At 47.5% G+C, this 27482-nt stretch overlaps 1 protein-coding gene across 1 annotated transcript in view; it reads left to right on the forward strand.

The window, feature by feature from the left end:
• LOC139264731 (dual specificity calcium/calmodulin-dependent 3',5'-cyclic nucleotide phosphodiesterase 1A-like) overlaps positions 1-27482 on the forward strand; it is a 1390883-nt gene that overhangs the window by 1338741 nt on the left and 24660 nt on the right. Inside the window, exons 18-19 of the mRNA XM_070881778.1 lie at positions 10688-10774; positions 15616-15844. Of these exons, the coding sequence (XP_070737879.1) occupies positions 10688-10774; positions 15616-15844 (316 nt within the window). The remainder of the gene's footprint in view (positions 1-10687; positions 10775-15615; positions 15845-27482) is intronic.

Consider the following 27482-nt stretch of genomic DNA (forward strand, 5'->3'; position numbering starts at 1 on the left):
GTGAACAGCCAGCTGGCAAAGAGGAAACCAATATTGGGCTGCTGCCAGTGTTGCAGTGGCCCTCAGAGACACGATCAAAGAGGAATCTGGAGGTCGTGACAGGAGACCATGTATCAATATCAGAACCTGGGGATCAGGAGCAGCAGCAATCGGGGAGGTGGGTCGAGCTGGACAGAGATCAGGAGGAGTACACTTACTCCTTCGGGCTCCACATTTGGGAAAGTAAATTTGAAAAAATTACTTCATAGGTTGCGCGCAGTCCCAAGGTGTGGTTTTACTGAGTGCAGCTGGCGCTGACAATCTTGAAGTGAGTGCCTTAAATAGTTCTTAGGCCCCTTTTTTCAGGCTTGGGAAGTGGATGCCTAATTTTTCCCTTCACCAATATGGCACGCAGCACACTTCCTTCCCACTGTACTGGGGGATTAGTAGCCAGTTAGCACCTGAAAAAACAGGTGTTGAGTGGCCAAAATTATAGGGCCAGTAGTCAGAATGGGAGCTCTCGAATACAATTGGCCAGCCTCTGAATCTGTTACCTTTATCAGATTGAGACAACTAGATAACTTGTTAGCACACTCAAACACATTCAGCAGGTAGTTACACGTGATATAGAGAGGATCTGTATGTGTGCACAGCATCATTGGGCCACACTACTTGGAAAGGCAGTAGCCAGTTACATTGGCAGTCAGAGATCAGCTGCTAAATTCCTTTCTAGCTACCAGTTGAAAATGCAGGGCAACACATGTGCAAGTAAACTCGGTGTAAGATCTGGTAAGGGAATTGGATATAAGTAAGAACATAAGAAATCGGAGCAGGAGTAGGACATTTGGCCCTTCGAGCCTGCTCTGCCATTTACTAAGATCATGGCTGATCTGATCATGGACTCAGCTCCACTTCCGTGCCCGCTCCCCATAACCCTTGACATATGAGGAGAGACTGGATCAACTGGGACTTTATACACTGGAGTTTAGAAGGATGAGAGGGGATCTCATAGAAACATATAAGATTCTGACGGGACTGGACAGGTTAGATGCGGGAAGAATGTTCCCGATGTTGGGGAAGTCCAGAACCAGGGGACACAGTCTTAGGATAAGGGGCAGCTCATTTAGGACTGAGATGAGGAGAAACTTCTTCACTCAGAGAGTTGTTAACCTGTGGAATTCCCTGCCGCAGAGAGTTGTTGATGCCAGTTCATTGGATATAGTCAAGAGGGAGTTAGATATGGCCCTTATGACATAAAAGGGATCAAGGGGTATGGAGAGAAAGCAGGAAAGGGGTACTGAAGGAATGATCAGCCATGATCTTATTGAATGGTGGTGCAGGCTCGAAGGGCCGCATGGCCTACTCCTGCACCTATTTTCTATGTTTCTATGTTTTTCCCTTATCGCTCAAAAATCTATCTATCTTCGAATTAAGTATATTCATAGTTCCAGCCTCTACAGCTCTCTGGGGCAGAGAATTCCACATATTTACTATCTTCTGAGAGAAGAAATTATTCCTCATTTCAGTTTTAAATAGGCGACCCATTATTCTGAAACTATGTCCCCAGTTCTAGATTCCCCCAAGTGTGGAAATATCCTCTCTGCATCCACCTTGTTGAGCCCACTCATTATCGTATAAGTTTCAATAAGATCACCTCTCATTCTTCTGAACTCCAATGAGTACAGGCCCAACCTGCTCAACCTTTCTTCATAAGTCAACCCCTGCATCTCAGGAATCAACCTAGTGAACCTTCTTTGAATTGCCTCCGGTGCAAGTATATCCTTCCTTAAATAAGGAGACCAAAATTGTACACAGTACTCTCGGTGTGGCCTCACGAATACACTGTAAAGTTGTAGCAGGACTTCTCTGTTTTTATACTCTATCCCCCTTGCAATAAAGGCCAACATTCCATTTGCCTTCCTAATTACTTGCTGTACCTGCATACTAACTTTTTGTATTTCATGCACAAGGACCCCTAGGTCCCTCTGTACTGCAGCATTTTGTAATTTTTCTCCATTTAAATAATAATTTGCTTTTTATTTTTTCCACTAAACTGGATAACCTCACACCTTCCCACATTATACTCCAACTGCTAAATTTTTGCCCACTCGCTTGGCCTGTCTATATCCCTTTGTAGATTTTTTCTGTTCTCCTCACAACTTGCTTTCCCACCAATCTTTGTATCATCAGCAAACTTGGCTACATTACACTTGGTCCTTCATCCAAATCCTTAATATAGATTGTACTAGTTGAGGCCCCAGCACCGATCCCTGTGGCACCCCACTAGTTACTGTCCCATTTATCTCGACTCTCTGTTTTCTGTTAGTTAGCCAATACTCTATCCATGCTAATATATTACCCCCAATCCTATGTACTTTTATCTTATGCAGTAACCTTTTATGTGGCACCTTATCGAATGCCTTCTGGAAATCCAAATACACCACATCCATTGGTTCCCCTTTATCCACCCTACTCGTTACATCCTCAAAGATCTCCAGCAAATTTGTCGAACATGATTTCCCTTTAATAATATCATGCTGACTCTGCTTGACTGAATTATGCTTTTCCAAATGTCCTACTACTGCTTCCTTAATAATGGACTCCAGCATTTTTCCAACAACAGATGTTAGGCTAACTGGTCTATAGTTTCCTGCTTTCTGTCTGCCTCCTTTTTTAAATGGGGTTTGAGGTTTTCCAATCCAGTGGGACCTCCCCAGAATCTAGGGAATTTTGGTAGATTTCAACCAATGCATCCACTATCTCTGCAGCCACTTATTTTATGACGCTAGGATGCAAACCATCAGATCCAGGGATTTGTCCACCTTTAGTCAATTATTTTACCGAGTACTTCTTCTTTAGCCCCTTGATTATCCATTATCGGATTGTTTTTATTGTCTTCTACTGTGAAAACCGACACAAAATATTTGTTCAAAGTCTCTGTCATTTCCCTGTTCCCCATTATTAATTCCCCAGTCTCATCCTCTAAGGGACCAACATTTACTTTAGCCACTCTCTTCCTTTTTATATACCTGTAGAAGCTCTTACTATCTGTTTTTATATTTCTTGCTAACATACTTTCATAATTTATCTTCCTTATCTTTATTATATTATTCGTCATTCTTTGCTGGTTTTTAAAAGTTTCCCAAACCTCTGGTCTCCCACTAATCTTGGCTACTTTGTATGTCATTGTTTTCAATTTGATACCATCCTTTATTTTCTTAGTTAGCCACGGATGGTTATCCCTTCTCTTAAAGCCTTTCCTTCTCATTGGAATATATTTTTGTTGAAACATATGAAATATCTCCTTAAATATCCATCATTGCCATCAACCGTCTTACACTTTAATGCATTTCCCCAGTCCACTTTAGCCAACTCTGTCTTCATACCTTTGTATTCGCCTTTACTTAAGCTGAGGACACTTGTTTGAGATCCAACTTTCTCATCCTCCAACTGAATTTAAAATTCAACCATGCTATGAGCACTCTTTCCTAGAAGATCCTTTACTAGGAGATCATTTATTAATCCTGTCTCATTACACAGTACCAGATCTAAGTTAGCCTGTTCTGTGGTTGGTTCTGCAACATACTGTTCAAGGAAACTATCCCAGATACACTCTATGAACTCTTCCTCAAGGCTACCTTGACCAATTTGATTAGTCCAATCAATATGACGATTAAAATCGCCCATGATTATTACCATTCCTTTTTTACAAACCTGCATTATTTCTTGATCTATACTCTGTCCTACAGTGTAGCTACTGTTAGGGGGCCTATAGACTATTTCCACCAGTGACTTCTTCCCCTTATTATTCCTTATCTCCACCCAAACTGATTCTGCATCTTGACATTCTGAGCCAATATCATTTCTCACTACTACACTGATCGCATCCTTTATTAACAGAGTTAGCCCACCTCCTTTTCCTTTCTTTCTATCTTTCCGAATTGTCAAATACCCCTGAATATGTAATTCACAGCCTTGGTCACCTTGCAACCATATCTCTGTCATGGCTATCAGATCATACCCATTTATAGTTCCCGGTTTAAGATTTCCCTGGTTAGATTGGAGAAACAGTTTTTAAAATTTGTTTACAGGATGTGTGTGTTGCTGGCAAGGCCAGCATTTATTGCCCATCCCTAATTGCACTTGAGAAGGTGGTGGTGCCCTGTCTTTTTGAACTGCTGCAGTCCGTGTGGTGAAGGTATACCTACAGTGCTGTTTGATAGGGGGTTCCAGGATTTTGACCCAGCGACAATGAAAGAACAGCAATATATTTCCAAGTCAGGAGGGTGTGTGACTTGAAGGGAAACTTGCAGGTGATGGTGTTACCATGCATCTGCTACCTTTCTCCTTCTAGGTGGTAGGGGCTGTGGGTTTGGGAGGTGCTGTCGAAGAAGCCTTGATGAGTTGCTGCAGTGCTTCTTGTAGATGGTACACACTGCAGACACATTGTGTCAGTGATGGAGGGAGTGAATGTATAAGGTGCTGGATGGTTTGTCAATCAAGCGGGCTGCTTTGTCCTGGATGGTGTTGAGCTTTTGAGTTATTGTTGGAGCTGCACTCATCCAGGCAAGTGGAGAGTATTTCATCACACTCCTGACTTGTGCCTTGTAGATGGTGGAAAGCCTTTGGGAAGTCAGGAGGTGAGTCACTCGCTGCAGACAAGCCAGCCTCTGACTCACTCTTGTAGCCACAGTATTTATGTGGCTGGTCCAGTTAAGTTTCTGATCAATGGTGACTCCCAGGATGTTGGTGGTGGGGCATTCGATGATGGTAATGCTATTGAATGTCAAGGGGAGGTGATTAGACAGTTTCTTGTTGGAGATGGTTATTGCCTGACACTTGTGTGGCATGAATATTACTTGCCACTTATCAGCCCAAGCCTGAATGTTGTCCACGTTGTGCTGTATGTGAGCATGGACTATTTCATTATCTGAGGTGTTGCAAATGGAACTGAACAGAGTGCAGTCATCAGTGAATATCCCCACTTCTGAACTTAGGATGGAGGGAAGGTCATTGATGAAGCAGCTGAACATGGTTGGGCCTCGGACACTGCCCTGAGGAACACCTGCAGCCATTGTCCTTTGTGCGAGGTATGACTCCAGCCAGTGGAGATTTTTCCCCCTGATTCCCATTGATTTCAATTTAACTAGGGCTCCTTGATGGCACACTCAGTCAAATGTTGCCTTGACTAGAATAAGTCTGACTAGAATAAGTCAGTACACTAACTTGTACAATGTGGCGTTTTCATTATTTTATTTGTCACAAAGATGGATACAGGATCAGATCATAGCATAGTGAACTTTACTGCACATGTTCTCTGTTCACATGACAATTCCAAAATAGTTTGTGGATTTAAATTTGACTTCATCTTGAAGGATGTATTAATCCTCCTTTTGGAAGAGATGAGACACACACGTGTGGGCATGTGTGAGTTTAAAGAAAGAAAGAACTTGCATTTCTATAATGCCTTTCATTACCTTGGAACATCCCAAAGTGCTTTACAACCAATAAATAGTTTTGAAGTGTAGTCACTGTTGTAATGTAGGAAGCAGAACAGCCAAATTTCACGCACCAAGATCTAACAAAGAACAGTGATCGGATAATCATGTTTTAGTGATGTTGGTTGAAAGATAAATATTGGGCAGGACACCAGGGAGATCTCCTCTGTTCTTCTTTAAATAGTGTCACGATGCCCGAATTTGGTGAAATCCAAGTTCCGTCCGTTTTTCGGCGGTCCCTGGGCGGTGTGTGATTTTTTTACTGCTAGGGCCGAGTGGGCGGGAATTTCATCTCGCTTTTCTCGGCAATAGCGGGAGCGGAGTGCAGCGTGAGGGAGCGGAGTGCATCGGACGGTGTGTGGCAGAGGAGGTTCATTGACTCGGGAATCTTCAACTCCCGAGTTGTGTGCACGTGCGCGGCTGACAAGCTCCACCCCTCCGAGAGGCACCGACGAGAGGTCAGAGATTGCCGGCCTGAGATCGCTGTGGGATGAGCAGGGAGAGAGTGAGATCACTGTGTGGGGGGGGAGAGAGTGAGATCGCTGTGGGGGGGGAGCAGGGGAGAGACTGAGTTCGCTGTGGGGGGTATGAGTGAGTGAGATTGCTGTGGGGGGGGGAGTGGGGGAGAGAGTGAGATCGCTGTGGGAGGTATGAGCGAGTGAGATCACTGTGTAGGGGGGAGCGGGGGAGAGAGTGAGATCGCTGTGGAGGGGTATGAGCGACTGAGATAGCTGTGGATGGGGGGGAGGGGGAGAGAGTGAGATCGCTGTGGGGGGTATGAGTGACTGAGATTGCTGTGGATGGGGGGGGGGGAGAGAGTGAGATCGCTGTGGGGGGGTATGAGCGATTGAGATTGCTGTGGATGGGGGGGGGAGAGAGTGAGATCGCTGTGGGGGGGTATGAGCGACTGAGATTGCTGTGGATGGGGGGGGGCAGAGGGGGAGAGAGTGGGATCGCTGTGGTAGGTATGAGTGACTGAGATTGCTGTGGATGGGGGGGGGGAGAGAGTGAGATCGCTGTGGGGGGGTATGAGCGACTGAGATTGCTGTGGATGGGGGGGCGGAGGGGGAGAGAGTGAGATTGCTGTGGAGTGTGGGGGGTGCCGGGGGACGGAGTGAGATCGCTGTGGGGGGGGGGGCTGAGAGAGTGAGATTGCTGTAGGGGGGGGGGGTTGGCGGGAGAGTGGGACAGAGTGAGATCGCTGTGGGGGGGAGAGAGTAAGATTGCTGTGGAGGGAGGATGCGGGGGAGAGAGTGAGATCGCTGTGAGGGGGGAGAGAGCTCGCTGTGGGGGGGTGAGATCACTGTAGGGGGTGAAGCAGACTGGGAGATGAGATAGACTGGGGGGGGAGGAAGAGACTGGGGGTAAGAGAGACTGGGGGGGGTGGAGAGGGACTGGTGGATGTGAGTGGGGGAGGGGAGAGAGACTGGTGGGTGGTGAGGGACTGGGGGGAGGAGAGACTCAGGGAGAGAGAGACTGTCGGGTGGTGAGGGACTGTGGGGAGGAGAGACTGTGGGGGGGGAGAAACTAGGGGGAGGAGAGACTGTGGAGGAGAGACTGGGGGGGGAGAGACTGGGGTTGAGAGACTGTGGGGGGGGGGTGGCTGGAGAGACTGGGAAGGAGAGGCTTGGGGGGAGAGACTGGGGTGGGAGACTGGGGGTTGAGAGAGACTGGGGGTGGGAGAGACTGCAGATGAGAGAGACTGGGGATAGAAGAGACTGTGGGGTGAGAGAGACTGGGAGTGAGAGAGACTGGGGGTAGGAGAGACTGGGGGGTGAGAGAGACTGTGGGGGGAGAGACTGGGGGGGTGGGGAGAGACTGCGGGGGGAGAGAGACTGGGGGGTGAGTGAGACTGGGGGGTGAGAGAGACTGTGGGGGGAGACACTGCGGGGGGGAGAGACTGGGGGAAGGAGAGACTCGGTGGGGGAGAGCGACTGGGGTGGGCGGAGAGACTGGGGGGACTGGGGGGGTGGAGGGACTGGGGGGAGGAGAGACTGGGGGGGTGAGTGAGACTGGGGGGGTGAGTGACACTGGGGGGAGGAGCGACTGGGGGGGAGGAGAGACTGGGGGTGGGTGAGTGAGACTGGGGGGAGAGAGACTGTGGAGAGAAGAGACTGGGGGGGGGTGAGTGAAACTGGGGGGAGGAGAGACTGGGGGAAGGAGAGACTGAGGGGAGGAGAGACTGGGGGGTGGTGAGTGAGACTAGGGGTAGGAGAGACTGTGGGGTGAGAGAGACTGGGGCTGGGAGAGACTGGGGGTGAGAGAGACTGGGGGTAGGAGAGACTGAGGGGTGAGAGAGACTGGAAGTGAGAGAGACTGAGGGTGAAAGAGACTGGGGGTAGGAAAGACTGGGGGTGAGAGAGACTGGGGGTAGGAAAGACTGGGGGTGAGAGAGACGTTGGGCAGAGAGAGACTGGGGGTAGGAAAGACTGGGGGTGAGAGAGTCTGGGGGTGAGAAAGACTGGGGGAGTGAGTGAGACTGGGGGGGTGAGAGAGACTGTGGGGGAGAGACTGGGGTGGGGTGGGGAGAGACTGCGGGGGGAGAGAGACTGGGGGGGTGAGTGAGACTGGGGGGTGAGAGAGACTGTGGGGGGAGAGACTGGGGAGGGGGGAGAGAGACTGCGGGGGGAGAGAGACTGCGGGGAGAGAGAGACTGGGGGTGTGAGTGAGACTGGGGGGTGAGAGAGACTCTGGGGGGAGAGACTGGGGAGGGGGGGAGAGAGACTGCGGGGGGAGAGAGACTGGGGGGGGAGGAGAGACTGGGGGGGGTGAGTGAGACTGGGGGTGAGAGAGACTGTGGGGGGAGAGACTGCGGGGGGGAGAGAGACTGCGGGGGAGAGAGACTGGGATAAGGAGAGACTGGGGGGAGGGAGAGAGACTGGGGGGGGGGGGGCGGCCACGCTGCGGAGTGGAGTGCCCGCCAACGTTTGATGGAATGACCGCTGATAGCCCAATTGCTCTCCCAAGGTTTCTTGGTGTTGCCCCGATCCCCCCATTACCGCTCCACTGCTGCCAGTCCGTGGTAAGCGTATCATCACCGTGCGCGCTGCCGATCTTACCTCCCCCGACGGCAACTTTCCCCGATGAAAATCTTCGACCCATCCAGTGGTGTCAAATCTTGTTTTTTCCTGGTGGTCCAGCCAGGCTGTGGCCTTCTGCTTAAAGGGGAGGATGCACTGCCGCTGCCGCCATGTTTTCTTTGTCTGCCATGTTGGCCTGACATTTATGCCCCCCCGGGGTTCGGCCGGGCCGCCAACAGACAGCCTGGCATTCCTTCTTGGATGCTAGGCTACTGGCCCGGATGAAACCCTCTCTGGTGGCCCAGTGGACCAAAGTTTTAAAAGCGTGAAGGCTCTCCCCTTTAAGTGAAGGGGAGAGCTGTGGTAACGTGGTGCCATGATGACGTCATCACGGCGGTCACTCCGCACCGCCCACAACTTCTGCCCCTCAGATATTGCCACCACCGCGTATCCACCTCTCAAGTGTTGTCACCACTTACGAGCGACTTCCGGGTCCAAGGAAAAAAACACAACAAAGACCGGAATGTCGCTCAATAGGCGACCTGAAATGCAGCTGCAGTGTAAACCATTCAGACTGGGTGCGTGCGCCCCATTTTGGGCGGGGGGAAATTTCTATTCCAGTGATTCATTTGATTTTCTTTTTCAATTTCAGTTCAATATTTGGGAACAAGTCACCACCTCTGAAAGTTGAAAAGTCCCAGATTCCAACAATATGCCAATTCACTTTAATTTATTGAGAGTGCTGTCCCTTTGGAGCAATGTCCAAACCTAGAGTGCCACACAACCTAGCACTACATCATTCAAATCACACGGTGGAGGAATATATCCTCTGAATAGGGTGTGAGGCAATCTCTGTTTTTTCTAAAATCGTTCCCTTTGCTTTACTAATAACACGCTGAAAAATGCTGTAATCATTTATTTACATAAACACAAATGATTGATTTTTTAAAACTATTTTAGCAAAAAGTAAAGATTCTTCTGTATTGTGACAGTTCGACATACAATCAAACTGAATTTCCCATTTGGAGTCACACAAACAGAACACACACTGAATATAAACGCATCAGTAAATGAAGCTGCCTTGAGCTTGCATTTTGCAAATGTCAATTTTTGTGAGGGAGGGGAAGTGGACTGTACAATTCCTGAAATTGTGGGTGTGCGATAATGGACAGAAAATTATGGGAAGCTAGCCTGTGATTACCGGATATGCAGTCCAGGTGAGTAAGGCTGCATGCAGTACACTCCCATAAGAAATACCCTGTCGTCACTGAACCTTTCTGATACCTGGATTAATACAGACATATTCTCTGGTATGAGATCACTGAGAAATGTTTTCAAGGTTTTTCATCTCATACCAAGTCCAGGGGTGTGAAGCTTTGCTGTCAGTTTGATCCTGGGCTCAGGTCCTCTAAAATGCCACCAACCTCTCCTCCAATAGGGAAGTCCCGATTCACACCTTGATCACCTCAAGCATCAACATCTTGCTGACCTCCCTCCCCTATCCCTTCACAAATTAAAACACCACTGACTCCCCATGTCCCCAGCAAACTGACTTTACGACACTGGTCGGGTACAATCTGATGGCCAGTACTGTTTGCCCTAGGCTCTCTGCAATATTGAAAGGTCAGGTGCTTTGTTGCAGCAGCACCTCATCGTCAGTGTGGATGAAGACACGGCTCAGCAACCTAGGGAGCGAGCACCAAGTTTCTCGGATGCTGCACTGGAGGCCTCAGTCGTGGCCTTACAATGAAGGTGGACTGTACTGTTTCTCCAGGGTGGCAGGAGGCCATCCAAGGTCACTTGCAGAAAGCTGAGGGAGGAGATAGCTGTCACGACCACCAGCGTGGTCCCATTGATATGGATCCAGTGCCGAAAAAAGTTTAATGACCTCACACAGCAGGTCAAGGTGAGCGAAGGCTTCGGAAAATGCCATATCCCACCATCTGTACCACAAGCCTCACACACTGCTCAATGCACCACACCCCCATCACTCACCGGCCAACAAACTCGATCTATCTCCACTCATACCTTACAATCATGGCTTTACTTCACCCACACAACCTTACCACTGCTACAACACTCACACCCACATCTCACACCTTGCACACACTGACAGCTATTCAATTATGGCAGGCATATCACCCAAACACATTGCGCACACTCGCTGACACACTTCCCTTTCTCTTGCAGGCAAAGATGGCACAGAACAGAAGGGAGCAGCGGCAGATGGGAGGTGGCCAAGCTGCTACACAGAACCTCAGCGACCTGGAAGAATCTGTATTGACATAATTGGAGAGGCAGTGACGGAGTCCATGGCAACAGGAGAATTTGAAGCCATCGCTGATAATGGCACATGGTCATACCAAATCTTTCTTCTCACATCCCACTTCCCCCTCATCCCACAATCACTTTCCATTTACAAGCTGCTGATGGTGTATGCATGGATACCTTGCTTTCCTCACTTGCTCCCACCCCCATCCCCTTTGCACAACCCAACCCTTGTGCCTTTCTGCTTTCATATACATAAGAACTGCCACCAGTGGAGTGGAGTGATGGAGAAGAGGAATACACCCCATCACTGCATCTGACACTCGCAGACATCAGCTCAGAAACTGGCACTGTACAGAATTTGGAGGGTAGTGCAGAGGCAGGACCAACACATGATGAGGCACCAGGCATGAGTGGGCTGCAGCAAGGCCAGAGGGAGAGGGTAGCTCGGAGGCCAGCTCCCTGGAGGGTGGGTTCTCGCACAAGTTCTGCTGCAAATGACTCAGATGATGACCTCGATGGGGGCGACCTTCAGAAGAAGGGTGATGCACATGCGCAAGGAAATGCTTGGCGCAATGGCAAGCCTGCCAGAGAGCTTCTTGTCAATGTCAAGGAGCATGGAGGAGTTCGGCTCCAACATTGGACAGGGCTTAGCACAGAGTTTGGAGCCCATGATTTCCAGGTTGGAAATGATGGACAACTCCAGGAGGGATCTTGTCAACCCAGCCATAATGCTGCATTTAATATCACTGGTTTCCATTGCAGCATGGCAGAAGTAATCCAATGTTTCAGTGCTGCAGTGGAAGTGCAGACTGTTCTTCTGCATTCACATCTGTCCTCGAACAGATTGCTAGGAATGCTGAGGCGCTGCCCCAGGGAAGTGGCAATGGGTCTGTGGAGCAAGAACTTGCTGTTCTCTCTCAAGGTGACAGCATTCCTACTCCCACCACTGCCACTCTGCCAATTCCCATGTTACTGCCGACCAGCCAGCCCAGACAGCTGCTGCCATGCCAAGGTGGTGCAGTCTACAACCGGGCCTCCTAATTCAACAGCTGGTCAAGGTTGTCATGCAAAGCCATCTGTAGTCTCCCCCACAGAAACTCAGCAGCCTTCCACCATCCAATCTGCAGCCACTGGGGGAGTACTAGAGCAGGAAAAGGCACACGAACGAAAGGTACTAAGGGATTGCACAAGGGTGATTGGCTGAAATTGTAATGTTGACTGGATGCTGATAAATTTGATTTTTTTTTGCAATTTGTGTTTTGTGGTGGCTCTCGTTTCACAGAGGGATGATGTGATGGTGAAATGATGAGCAACGGGGATCTGGGGTTTCAATCATTGGAATCGGAGTCTGAAGACACTTTCATGGACAGCTCGTCCAGAATGCCAATTTGCTGCCTGCCTCCTTCGTTCCTCATCCTCATCCTCTTCCTCTTCCTCCTCCTGAGGCGGTCCCACAATTCCTGGTGGCAAGGGCTGCACCCTCATGATGACCAAGTTGTGAAGCATGCAGTAGCACTTTGGCTGGGTCAGTGATGAAGACCATGGAGGGCTGTGTCTCTGCAAATATACAATAGATCTTTCGGACCATTTTTAGATTGGTCAAACTGTATGTGCAGAAAGGGCTTACGGGTCTATATGGATTGCGACTGTGATATCGATCTGTTCCTTGGCAGATATTATGTATGTTTTACAACTAAAAAAAATCAACAGTTAACCTGTTAAAGGTTGCACCCTTCCAGTCCGGGTCTCTTTAGTCCGGAAACATCACTGGCCTGGTATCGGTCCCAGAGTGGGTGGCGCCCATTGTAAAAAAAAATATTGGCTCCATGTGTTAAACGTACGTGTGATGCATTTTGGATGACATATCTTGACAGCCTTGCCCTGGCCAGCTGGAGGTTTTACACACTGGCTGGTGCCATGGTTTGACACGAGCTCCTCGCTGCTGAGGCCGCCTCTCCTTGCCTGATTGGAGGCGGGCACGCATACTCTGAAGGCTGCAGCTGCAGCGCCGCGCTGAGCCGACATTCTCCCCTCCCACCCCCCCGCCAGTCTCGGGGGGTTGTTGTGTGTGTGTGTACGTCTTGGTGCATAAGAATATACGAAATAGGAGCAGGAGTAAACCATTTGGTTCCTCGAACCTGCTCCACCATCCGCCTTAATGACCCAGCCTCCACAGCTTTCTGGGGCGGAGGATTCCATAGATTTACAACCTTCTGAGAGAAGAAATTTCTCTTCCTCTCAGTTTTAGATGGGCGGCCCCTTATTCTGAGACATAGGGCCCAGGTTTCCACCGACCCTTCGAACACATGCAAATTCAGTACCCCATTCCTGCTTTCTCACCATACCCCTTGATTCCCCCTAGTAGTAAGGACTACATCTAACTCCTTTTTGAATATATTTAGTGAATTGGCCTCAACAACTTTCTGTGGTAGAGATTTCCACAGGTTCACCACTCTCTGGGTGAAGAAGTTTCTCCTCATCTCGGTCCTAAATGGCTTACCCCTTATCCTTAGACTGTGACCCCTGGTTCTGGACTTCCCCAACATTGGGAACATTCTTCCTGCATCTAACCTGTCTAAACCCGTCAGAATTTGAAACGTTTCTATGAGATCCCCTCTCATTCTTCTGAACTCCAGTGAATACAAGCCCAGTTGATCCAGTCTGTCTTGATATGTCAGTCCCGCCATTCCGGGAATCAGTCTGGTGAACCTTCGCTGCACTCCCTCAATAGCAAGAATGTCCTTTCTCAAGTTAGGAGACCAAAACTGTACACAATACTCCAGGTGTGGCCTCACCAAGGCCCTGTACAACTGTAGTAACACCTTCCTGCCCCTGTACTCAAATCTCCTCGCTATGAAGGCCAACGTACCATTTGCTTCCTTAACCGCCTGCTGTACCTGCATGCCAACCTTCAATGACTGATGTACCATGACACCCAGGTCTCATTGCACCTCCCCTTTTCCTAATCTGTCACCATTCAGATAATAGTCTGTCTCTCTGTTTTTACCACCAAAGTGCATAACCTCACATTTATCCACATTATTCTTCATCTGCCATGCATTTGCCCACTCACCTAACCTATCCAAGTCACTCTGCAGCCTCATAGCATCCTCCTCGCAGCTCACACTGCCACCCAACTTAGTGCCATCCGCAAATTTGGAGATGCTACATTTAATCCCCTCATCTAAATCATTAATGTACAATGTAAACAGCTGGGGCCCCAGCACATAACCTTGCGGTACTCCACTAGTCACTGCCTGCCATTCTGAAAAGTACCCATTTACTCCTACTCTTTGCTTCCTGTCTGCCAACCAGTTCTCAATCCACATCAGCACACTAGTCCCAAACCCATGTGCTTTAACTTTGCACATTAATCTCTTGTGTGGGATCTTGTCGAAAGCCTTCTGAAAGTCCAAATACACCACATCAACTGGTTCTCCCTTGTCCACTCGACTGGAAACATCCTCAAAAAATTCCAGAAGATTTGTCAAGCATGATTTCCCTTTCACAAATCCATGCTGACTTGGACCTATCATGTCACCTCTTTCCAAATGCGCTGCTATGACATCCTTAATAATTGATTCCATCATTTTACCCACTACCGATGTCAGGCTGACCGGTCTATAATTCCCTGTTTTCTCTCTCCCTCCTTTTTTAAAATGTGGGGTTACATTGGCTACCCTCCACTCCATAGGAACTGATCCAGAGTCTATGGAATGTTGGAAAATGACTGTCAATGCATCCGTTATTTCCAAGGCCACCTCCTTAAATACTCTGGGATGCAGACCATCAGGCCCTGGGGATTGATCGGCCTTCAATCCCATCAATTTCCCCCACACAATTTCCTGACTAATAAGGATTTCCCTCAGTTCCTCCTTCTTACTAGACCCTCTGACCCCTTTTATATCCGGAAGGTTGTTTGTTTCCTCCTTAGTGAATACCGAATCAAAGTACTTATTCGATTGGTCTGCCACTTCTTTGTTCCCCATTATGACTTCCCCTGATTCTGACTGCAGGGGACCTATGTTTGTCTTTACTAAACTTTTTCTCTTTACATATCTATAGAAGCTTTTGCAGTCCATTTTAATGTTCCCTGCAACCTTCCTCTCGTACTCTATTTTCCCTGCCTTAATCAAACCTTTTGTCCTCCTCTGCTGAATTCTAAATTTCTCCCAGTCCCTGGGTTCGTTGCTATTTCTGACCAATTTGTATGGCACTTCCTTGACTTTAATACTATCCCTGATTTCCCTTGATAGCCACGGTTGAGCTACCTTCCCTTTTTTATTTTTACACCAGACAGGGTTGTACAATTGTTGTAGTTCATCCAAGCGGTCTCTAAATGTCTGCCATTGCCCATCCACTGTCAACCCCTTAAGTATCATTCGCCAATATATCCTAGCTAATTTATGCCTCATACCTTCAAAGTTATCCTTCTTTAAGTTCTGGACCATGGTCTCTGAATTAACTGTTTCATTCTCCATCCTAATGTAGAATTTCACCAAATTATGGTCACTCTTCCCCAAGGGGCCTCGCACAATGAGATTGCTAATTAATCCTCTCTCATTACACAACACCCAGTCGAAGATGACCTCCCCCCTAGTTGGTTCCTTGACATATTGGTCTAGAAAACCATCCCTTATGCACTCCAGGAAATCCTCCTCCACCGTATTGTTTCCAGTTTGGTTAACCCAATCTATATGCATATTAAAGTCACCCATGATAACTGCTGCACCTTTATTGCATGCACCCCTAATATCCTGTTTGATGCCATCCCCAACATCACTACTACTGTTTGGAGGTCTGTACACAACTCCCACTAACGTTTTTTGCTCTTTGGTGTTCTGCAGCTCTACCCATATAGATTTCACATCATCCAAGCTAATGTCCTTCCTAACTATTGCATTAATCTCCGTGTGGTCCGCCGATTTTCTCGAACAAAAAGCGTTCCTAATCCTTACCCTGGTATTCTCCACACTGGTCAGGCCTCCTTGGGACTTGGCGCAGCACAGCAGAACCAGTGGGGGGCAGAGCTACAGCCTGCACTGAAAAGTGTGCCGGCAGCTGCGCGCGTGCGCAGTAGAGTCTGCGCGCGTGCGCAGTAGAGTCTGCGTGCGTGCGCAGCATCTCCTGGCCCTCCCAGTGCATCCCGGCTCCGAGCGACCCTATCCCTGGCCAAAGGGATGATGCGATGTTCGCCACCCCTATTCCAGGCCGAGTGGTCTGCCGCACAGGCTGGCCGCTGCCTTTCCGCGCTCACACCAGTTCATTGTTGTAGCCTCTCGCACCCCCATTGCCTGCATCCTCTGCTGCCAATACTGCCCCTCCAAATCAGTTGGTGGAGTGTGCGCGCGGTGTGTGCCAAGGGAAGCTTGCCAGGGAGCCCAGGGCAGCAGAAGCTGGAGGAGCCCGGGGAGCGGGGGAGGGGGGTGCGCAGCTCGAGTCCGGGCTACCAGATCAGCACCAGGAGTCATACAGCACATTTGTGCTGAAATTCTTCGAGACACGATACATGGGGGATGAAGCTACTGGTTTGTGGCACTGATCACATCAATATTGAGAAATTTCAAAGCATTAATGCCTAAAGACAATAAATCGAGTTCAAGACTCAATCCACTTTGAGGGCAACAAAAAACAGGTTGGTGTGGGGAGACTTTTGATCGGGGTGGGGGGGAAGAGTTTTTATGGGGGGCGGGGGGGCGGGGGGGGGGGGCGGGGCAAGTTGGAGAGTTTCTTTAAATGATTTAGAAAAGTTGTCCCTAGACTGTCTGCTGATAAGAGCAGTAAGAAAGGCAGTCAGCACCATCAAAATTCAACTTGTGACATAAATGATATTAAAAAGTGCATATTTTATGAAGCTTTATATAGTGGAATGTGTAAATTATGCAAAAGTTACAGTACAAGATCTTTATTAGTTGTTGTGAAGGTGTTTAGTGCTTTGCAAGGTCCTCTAACTTCCCTCCGTCGCAATCTCTGGTTACCTGCACCTGATTTCTAAAGTGTCCGCAAGGTTTTTCTGAGCAGACACATACGCTGGCCTAAGTTAGTTTGGAGTAGCTTTTCGCTGTCTAAACTTGCTTAAATGGCCAAAACAGGCAAAAGTGGCTGGTAACGCCCCCTTCTGAAAAAAAAATGAACTAAAAAGAAACTGAACTAACTCACTTAAACTGGAGCAAACTAAATGTGGAGAATTGCGATTTTTAAGATACTCCAAAAAAAACTAGTTGCTCCAAAAAAATAGGAGCAACTCCTGTCGAAACTTGGGCCCTATGTCCCCTAGTTTTAGTTCCCCCATTGAGTGGAAATATCCTCTCTGCATCCACCTTGTCGACGCCCTCATTATCTTGTAAATTTCAATAAGATCACCTCTCATTCTTCTAAACTCCAATGTGTATAGGCCCAACCTACTCAACCTATCCTCATAAGTCAAACCGTTCATCTCCGAAATCAACCGAGTGAACCTTCTCTGAACAGCCTCCAATGCAAGTATATCTTTCATTAAATGCGGAGACCAAAACTGTATGCAGTACTCCAGGCGTGGCCTCACCAATACTCCGTATAGGACTTCTGCTTTTATACTCCATCCACCTTACAATAAAGGCCAACATTCCATTTGCCTTCCTGATTACTTGCTGTACCTGCATACTAACTTTTTGTGCTTCATGCACAAGGACCTTCAGGTCCCTCTGTACTGCAGCACTTTGCAATTTTTCTCCATTTAAATTACTATTATTTCTGCCAAAGTGAATAACCTCACATTTTCCCACATTATACTCCATCTGCCAAATTTTTGCCCACTCACTTAGCCTGTCTGTATCCCTTCGCAGATTTTTTGTATCCTCTTCACAATTTTCTTTCGCACCCATCTTTGTACCATCAGCAAACTTGACTACATTACACTCGGTCCCGTCATCCAAATCATTAACATAGATTGTAAATAGTTGAGGACCCAGCACCGATCCCTGCGGCACCCCACTAGTTACTGTTTGCCAACCAGAAAATTACCCATTTATCCTGAATCTCTGTTTTCTGTTAGTGAACCAATCCTCTATCCATACTAATATATTACCCCAACACCGTGAGCTTTTGTCTTGTGTTGTAACCTTTTAGGTGGCACCTTGTCGAATGCCTTCTGGAAATCCAAATACACCACATCCACTGTTTCCCCCTTATCCACCCTGCTCGATACATCCTCAAAGAACTCCAGCAAATTTGTCAAACATGATTTCCCTTTCATAAAACCATGCTAACTCTGCATAATTGAATCATTCTTTTCCAAATGTCCTGCTACTGCTTCCTTATTAATGGACTCCAGCATTTTCCCAATGACAGATGTTAGGCTCCCAGCTGTAATTTGGGTGCAGAGATTAGTGTGCTCCATGCATTGGCAGAGAACCAAATGTCCAGAGAGCTCCATGTCCAAATTCCCAATATGTGCTCCTGTCCTCTAAAGATCTGTACTACGAGCACAAAATTGTAACAATTACCCATGTTTACTGTGTAAAAGTTTCCCATTCCTCACATGTGAAATTAGGCAGCGAATTTCGGCAACTGTGAGGGGCATCACAGCAAAAGCACTGTAAATAAAATGAACAATTTCTGTCGCAAGGGCAATATCGTTAATGCTGGCACTGACATAAAAGAAAGTAGAATTTGTCCAAAAGAATGCAGAGCATTCTGGGCAGTTGAAAGGGATAGCTGTACATGCCAATAATGAATGTTTCCATTGGAATTCCTTAAAAACCAGTTCTGAGTCAGGTACCAAATATATATGACATATCTGTCATATGACTGCTTGACAACTGGGCAATTGGGAAATGTTCCTTTTTAATTCACGAGTTGTCACTCATGTCTGCTTCAAGTTGATAAATGAAATGAGCTATCAAAAAGCCCCTGTATACATCTACTCATTTATTCTCCAGTTATGGATTACGGCTACATGCTGTACAGTTCCACACAAGTCCATTAGGATTTATTCAGTTTTCTGCCTTCCTGGATTAATGGATGAATAAACTGAAAAGTCACAAATAATAAGAGAGTTTTATAGTCTCGATCTAAATTGAAGTAAAACCATTGCACAACAACAAAGTTTGAATTTATTTTGCTGAGGAATCGAGGTCAAGGGTCATAGCGCAGGGCACCACCAACGCAAAAAGGAAAATGATTGCACAGTTGCAGGCAGATAGAACACACCTGAAGTGCAGCCAGAAGCCTTCAGACCTGAAAATCTCCGTGAAAGTTGTTCTAACTTTTTTAGGTTTCCTTTGCCTTACTGCCTCCTCCCCTCCAAACCTGCCCCCACGAGCCCCACATCCCCATTCTCCTGATTTGAGAGGTTCTGGGCACAAGGCTTACTACTCACTTCTGTGGTTGGGCACTTTTCTCTCGAATGTGGAAGAAAACGTTGCCTCATTAGGTCCTCCCACCTCATTTCCAAGGATATCCCCATGCTAGCACCTGGTGAATGCACAAGGGGATAGATCTTGACTTTGTGTGATAGTGTCAAATGGCAGCCCATTCCATTGATGTCAATGGAAATCGGGAGAGATGTAAAACTGGCTGACGACTTACTATCACCCATTTCACACTATCGTACAAAGTCAAGATCTGTCCCCTGCACACTGACCCCCCTCACACTAACATCCCCGCCCCACCCGTTGGAAGCACTGAAAATCCCTGAGGGTTCCCCAGGTGCATTGGATAAGAAAATCAACCCCAAGATAACGTAGGTCAGTAATGATCAAGTGAGACCAAGCTTAGGTTTTAAAAGATTATGAATAGAAGGAAATACTGAGGAAGGTAGGGAGTTCCACAGGGTTCTGGTTCTGGCAGAGATTGGGCCTGAAATTCCGGTTGGAGGCTTCTTTTGGACGATCGCCTCTGACCTCAGAATTTTTAACGCATTTACCTGGTTGTCCCAGAGGCGTCTGCGATTCCAATGGGGAGGCCTTCTCGATGTTCGGATGCAGAAGGTGCAGTCACATGTGGTACAACCAATCAGGTACAGTATTCTCATTAATAGCAATGGGAACTCCGTATCTACGAGTTTCCTTGCTATTAATGAGAAAAAAACTCCACACACTAAACACAACACAAAAAATAAAAAAACACACCTCACATAATTAAAATTAATTTAAAATAAAGTTAATAAATGTGTTAGAAAAAAGAAATTCAGATTTTTTTTTTAAGTTTTGTAATTAGGGATAAAATAAACTTATCTTAGTGGGCAGGGTTTTTAATATAAAATGTGGTTTTAAATTATATTTTAAAATGTTTTTTATATGTTTTAAAACTCTTATCCGGGTAAAAGTAGGCTATGCGGAGTTTTAAGGACATTTCGAGGGTGAGAAAAAGCGGGTACTTATAGACCAGTTAGTCTGATATCAGTAGTGGGGAAAATGTTGGAATCAATCATTAAGTATGAAATAGCAGCCTATTTGGAAAGCAATGACAGGATCGGACCGAGTCAGCATGGATTTATGAAAGGGAAATCATGTTTGACGAATCTTCTGGAATTTTTTGAGGATGTAACTAGTAGAGTGGACAAGGGAGAACCAGTGGATGTGGTGTATTTGGACTTTCAAAAGGCTTTTGACAAGGTCCCGCACAAGAGATTGGTGTACAAAATTAAAGCACATGGTATTGGGGGTAATGTACTGACGTGGATAGAGAACTGGTTGGCAGACAGGAAGCAGAGAGTCGGGATAAACGGGTCCTTTTCAGAATGGCAGGCAGCTACGAATGGGGTGCCGCAGGGCTCAGTGCTGGGACCCCAGCTCTTTACAATATACATTAACGATTTAGATGAAGCAATTTGTCATGCATCTTACATTATTATATATAACTGTATCCTAACATGCTATACATGACTGTAATAAGATATGACCTGTAACCACCAGCATACCTTACCACCAGGGGTGCACTTGCAAGAGACAGGTATAGAAGGACAGGTCTCAGGCAAGTGCAGCATTCCAGAGCTATGAAATAAAGGTGCAGGTCCAGAGTGACCTTGACTTCACTACATGCCTCATGTGAATCTGTACTGAGGGGACAGGACTTTACAGTGGTGACGTGTTACGGGATTACAGAATCCACAGAATGGCGAACAACGGATCAGATGAAAAGTACAATGCTGGAGACAATTGGGAGGACTTTATAGAAAGGCTCCAGCAAAGCTTTGTAACCAAAGACTGGTTAGGCGACGATAAGGCAGACAAGAGAAGAGCCCATCTCTTGACCAGCTGTGGCTCAAAAACATACGCTTTAATGAAGGATTTGTTGGCACCCGAGAAACCAGCAAGTAAGTCATTTGAAGAATTGAGCACACTGGTAAGAGACCACCTGAAGCCAACGAGCAGCCTACACATGGCCAGACACAGGTTCTACAACTACAGACGCTGTGTGGGCCAGAGCATACCCGACTTCGGAACTTTGGAGGTTGGCTAGTTTATGTGAGTTCTCCAATGAACTGAGGAGAGAAATGCTGAGAGACTTTTTCATTGAAGGAATAGGCCACGCAGGCATATTCTGAAAGCTCATAGAGACCAAGAACCTGACCTTAGAGGCAGCAGCACTGGTTGCACAGACATTCTTGGTAGGGGAAGAAGAAACGAGGTTGATTTACAATGCAGGTACGACAACTAACGAAAACAAGAAGTTCACAGCACTAAACAAGCTGCTACCCTCACACACAAACAAAACCGGGAGAACAGGCTCTCGACAGCAGGCAGAAGCCATCAAAGGCCACAGGAATGGCCGTTCACACCTCATCAACCCACAATGCGAGCAATCAACTGCAAACTGAGAGAAGCTCAAGAGAGATCAGCCAGACGCAGCTCATTCTTTGGGAACACTTTGAACAATGGAACAGGTCTGTGCTGGAGGTGTGGGGGTGGGCACTCGTCAAGGGGATGTCGATTTCAGCAGGCTGTTTGCAGAAATTGTGAATATACAGGGCATTTGGCCCGCATGTGCATAAAAACGGCAGCTCAGCTGGTATACGAATCGGATGGGTCGGAAAGCGGACCAGAAGATGGTGGGGACAGTACCCGGGACACCGATGTACAGCGGGTCAACACGATCAATGGCTGCTGCTCCTACAACAGGATGCCTCCTATAATGATGAGAGTCCTACTCAACGGGATATCTGTCAACATGGAGCTGGATACGGGAGCGAGTCAATCTCTCATGGGCGCTCAACAATTTGAACAACTGTGGCCGCATAAAAGAGACAGATCAAAACTCACAAGGGTCGACACCAAACTAAGGACTGATACCAAAGAAATCGTACCAGTCCTCGGCAGTGCCATACTCTCTGTCACACACAAAGGGACGGTGAACCGACTTCCCCTGTGGATTGTCCCCAGAGACCTCCCAGCACTGCTGGGGAGAAGCTGGCTGGCAAAACTAAACTGGAAATGGGATGATGTCCATGCCATGTCATTAGAGGAACGGACCTCCTGCTCAACAGTTATAAAGCGATTTGAACATCTCTTTCAGCCAGGTGTGGGCACTTTCAAAGGGGCCAAAGTCAAAATCTACATCACACAGGATGCTACACTGGTCCATCACAAGGCCAGAGCTGTACCCTATGTGATGAGAGAAAAGATTGAACACGAACTAGACAGGCTTCTGCGGGAAGGCATTATATCACCTGTGGAATTTAGCGACTGGGCAAGTCCCATCGTCCCAGTCATGAAGCCTGATGGATCCGTACGAATCTGTGGGAACTACAAATCTACCATAAACAGAGTCTCCCTACAGGACCAGTACCTGCTGCCCAGAGCGGAGGACTTATTTGCCATATTGGTTGGAGGTAAACTTTTCTCAAAATTAGACCTCACATCTGCGTATATGACGCAAGAATTGACCGAAGAATCCAAGCTCCTCACCACCATCAACACACATCGAGGGCTTTTCATGTATAATCAATGCCCATTCGGCATCAGGTCAGCAGCTGCCATATTCCAGCGCAACATGGAGAGTCTGCTCAAGTCCATCCTGGGGATGGTTGTATTTCAAGACGACATACTTATCACGGGCAGGAACACCGACTCCCATCTCCGTAATTTGGAGGAAGTACTAAAGCGGTTGGATCGGGTCGGCCTACGAGTCAAGAAATCCAAGTGCCTGTTTCTCGCACCCGTGGTTGAATTTTTGGGCAGAAGGATTGCCGCTGATGGAATCCGCCCAACAGAGTCCAAAGCAGAAGCAATTCGCCTGGCACCCAGGCCCCGGAATGTCTCAGAACTGCGCGCCTTTCTCGGGCTACTCAATTACTTTGGGAACTTTATGCAGAACTTAAGCACGCTGCTGGAGCCTCTCCACGTGCTACTCAGGAAGGGGTGCGATTGGTTTTGGGGGGACGCCCAGGAACGCGCCTTCAATAAGGCACGCAACCTTCTGTGTTCCAACAGTGTTTTGACCTACTTTAACCCAGGTAAAAAGCTAGTTCTCACATGCGATGCGTCAGCATATGGGGTCAGCTGCGTTTTGCAACATGTCAATAGTGCGGGCAAATTACAACCCATAGCTTATGCCTCCAGGTCACTTTCGCGGGCGGAGCGCAGGTACAGAATGGTGGAGAAGGAGGCGCTCGCGTGCGTGTACGGTGTCAAAAAGATGCACCAATACCTTTTCGGGGCCAAGTTCACGTTAGAATCCGACCACAAGCCCCTCACTTCCCTCCTATCCGAGAGCAAGGCAATAAACGCCAATGCTTCGGCGCAAATTCAACGGTGGGCACTCATGCTGGCGTCCTACGAATATACCATAAGGCACAGACCAGGCACAGACAACTGTGCCGACGCGCTCAGCAGGCTACCCCTGGCGACCACGGAAGTGTCTGACGAACAGGATTGTGAGATAGTCATGGCAATCAATGCCTTTGAGTCCACAGGTTCGCCCATGACGGCTCACCAAATCAGAGCCTGGACGGCCAGCGACCCCACGTTATCCTTAGTAAAAAGATGTGTCCTAACCGATGACTAGACAGAGGGTCGCGATGTCTGCCCCGAGAAATTAAAACCCTTTCACAGGCGCATGCATGAGCTATCACTACAAGCAGACTGCCTGATGTGGGGCAGCCGGGTCGTCATGCCTCTGCGAGGCAGAGAGGCATTTTTCCGGGAGCTCCACCGCAAGCACCCGGGGATCATTCTCATGAAGGTCATAGCCAGATCCCACGTCTGGTGGCCTGGCATTGACGCGGACTTGGAGCTCTGCGTCCGAAGGTGCACCATTTGTGCCCAACTCAGCAATGCCCCCAGGGAGGCTCCACTGAGCCCCTGGCCCTGGCCTACCAAACCGTGGTCGCGGGTGCACGTAGACTATGCAGGCCCATTCATGGGCAAAATGTTCCTCGTAGTTGTAGACGCATTTTCAAGTGGATCGAATGCACCATTTTAAACTCGAGCACAACCTCCACCACTGTGGAGAGCCTCGCAACCATGTTTTCAACGCACGGAATCCCTGACATATTGGTCAGTGATAATGGTCCGTGCTTCACCAGCGCAGAATTACGAGACTTTATAATTGACCACGGCATAAATCACGTCAAGACAGCACCGTTCAAGCCAGCCTCCAACGGCCAGGCGGAGAGAGCAGTGCAAATCATTAAACAAGGCATGCTTAAAATCCAAGGTCCCACACTGCAGAGTCGCCTGACGCGAATGTCCTTGCTGCCCAGATGCGTTGGAAGCCAGAACCTGACAGATCAGAAAAGCTGATTTTTGGCGTATGCGCATTGCGCGCCGAAAATCGGCTTTTGCGATGCCTCCCCGGGTCGTACACACTCCGTAATTTCAGGCCCACTAAATTTGTAAAAAGAGAATGTGTTTTGATTGCAACAGTATGATGATGCAGAGAGTACATAGAGTATATAATTTGGTGTAGTTGGAGTTTGGATTCCAACTAGCTATTCCAGGGGACCACTGAAATAAGGGATGTGTGCAATAAAGGTACAGCAGTTATTGTGGGCGACTTTAATTTACATATAGATTGGGCTAACCAAACTGGTAGCAATGCGGTGGAGGAGGATTTCCTGGAAATTATTAGGGATGGTTTTCTTGACCAATAGGCCGAGGAACCAACTAGAGATCTGGCCATCCTAGACTGGGTGATGTGTAATGAGAAGGGACTAATTAGCAATCTTGTTGTGCGAGGCCCCTTGGAGAAGGGTGACCATAATATGGTAGAATTCTTTATTAAGATGGAGAGTGACACAGTTAATTCAGAAACTAGGGTCCTGAACTTAAAGTAAACTAAATTCGACGGCATGAGACATGAATTGGCTAGAATAGACTGACAAATGATACTTAAATGGTTGACGGTGGATAGGCAATGGCAAACATTTAAGATCACATGGATGAACTTCAGCAATTGTACATCTCTGTCTGGAGTAAAAATAAAACAGGGAAGGTGGCTCAACCGTGGCTAATAAGGGAAATTAAGGATAGTGTTAAATCCAAGGAAGAGGCATATAAATTGGCCAGAAAAAGCAGCAAACCTGAGGACTGGGAGAAATTTAGAATTCAGCAGAGGACAAAGGATTTAATTAGGAGGGGGAAAATAGAGTACGAGCGGAAGCTTGCCGGGAATATAAAAACTGACTGCAAAAGCTTCTATAGATATGTGAAGAGAAAAAGATTAGTGAAGACAAATGTAGGTCCCTTGCAGTCAGACTCAGGTGAATTTATATTGGGGAACAAAGAAATGGCAGACCAATTGAACAAATACTTTGGTCTATCTTCACGAAGAAAGACACAAATAAGCTTTCGGATGTACGAGAGGACCGAGGGTCCAGTGAGAAGGAGGAACTGAAGGATATCCTTATTAGGCGGGAAATTGTGTTGGGGAAATTGATGAGATTGAAGGTCGATAAATCCCCGGGGCCTGATTGTCTGTATCCCAGAGTATTTAAGGAAGTGGCCCTAGAAATAGTGGATGCATTGGTGATAATTTTCAAACAGTCTATCGAATCTGGATAAGTTCCTATGGACTGGAGGGTAGCTAATGTAACACCACTTTTAAAAAAAGGAGGGAGAGAGAAAACGGGGAATTATAGACGGGTTAGCCTGACATCAGTAGTGGGGAAAATGTTGGAATCAATTATTAAGGATGAAATAGCAGTGCATTTGGAAAGCAGTGACAGGATCAGTCCAAGTCAGCATGGATTTATGAAAGGAAAATCATGCTTGACAAATCTTCTGGAATTTTTTGAGGATGTAACTAATAGAGTGGATAAGGGAGAACCAGTGGATGTGGTGTATTTGGACTTTCAAAAGGCCTTTGGCAAGGTCCCACATAAGAGATTGGTGTGCAAAATCAAAGCACATGGTATTGGGGGTAATGCACTGGCGTGGATAGAGAATTGGTTGGCAGACAGGAAGCAGAGAGTTGGGATAAAGGGGTCCTTTTCGGAATGGGAGGCAGTGACTAGTGGAGTGCCGCAGGGCTCAGTGCTGGGACTCCAGCTCTTTAAAATATACATTAATGATTTGGATGAAGGAATTGAGTGTAATATCTCCAAGTTTGCAGATGACACTAAGCTGGGTGGCGGTGTGAGCTGTGAGGAGGATGCTAAGAGGCTGCAGGGTGATTTGGACAGGTTAGGCGAGTGGGAAAATGCATGGCAGATGCAGCATAATGTGGATAAATGTGAGGTTATCCACTTCTGGGGCAAAAACACAAAGGCAGTATATTATCTGAATGGCGGCAGATTAGGAAAAGGGGAGGTTCATCGAGACCTGGGTGTCATGGTACATCAGTCATTGAAAGTTGGCAGGCAGATACAGCAGGTGGTAAGGAAGGCAAATGGCATGTTGGCCTTCATAGCTAAGGGATTTGAGTACAGGAGCAGGGAGGTCTTACTGCAGTTGTACAAGGCCTTGGTGAGGCTTCACCTGGAATATTGTGTTCAGTTTTGGTATCCTAATCTGAGGAACGACGTTCTTCCTATTGAGGGAGTGCAGCGAAGGTTTACCAGACTGATTCCAGAGATGGCTGGACTGACATATGAGGAGAGACAGGATCAACTGGGCCATTATACACTGGCGTTTAGAAGGATGAGAGGGGATCTCATAGAAACGTGTAAGATTCTGATGGGACGGGGCAGGTTCGATGCGGGAAGAATGTTCCCGATGTTGGGGAAGTCCAGAACCAGGGGACACAGTCTTAGGATAAGGGGTAGGCCATTTAGGACTGAGATGAGGAGAAACTTCTTCACTCAGAGAGTTGTTAATCTGTGGTATTCTCTGCCGGAGAGAGTTGTTGATGCCAGTTCATTGGATATATTCAAGAGGGAGTAAGATATGGTCCTTACGGCTAATGGGATCAAGAGGTATGGAGAGAAAGCAGGAAAGGGGTACTGAGATGAATGATCAGCCATGATCTTATTGAATGGTGGTGCAGACTCGAAGGGCCGATTGGCCTACTCCTGCACCTATTTTCTAAGTTTCTATAGTCGTACCGATAAAGGACAGAAAGAGGAACATAAGAAATAGGAACAGGAGTAGGCCATTCTGCCGCTTGAGCCTGCTCCACCATTCAACAAGATCATGGCTGATATGATTTTGGCCTCAACTCCACTTCCCTGCCCGCTCCCCATATCTCTTGACTCCCTTATCATTCAAAAATCTGTCTATCGCCACCAGTAAATATATTCTGTGACCCAGCTTCCACAGCTCTCTGGGGTAGAGAATTCCATAGATTTACAGCC

Source organism: Pristiophorus japonicus, chromosome 1, assembly GCF_044704955.1.
Source record: "Pristiophorus japonicus isolate sPriJap1 chromosome 1, sPriJap1.hap1, whole genome shotgun sequence".
Lineage (NCBI taxonomy): Eukaryota > Metazoa > Chordata > Chondrichthyes > Pristiophoridae > Pristiophorus > Pristiophorus japonicus.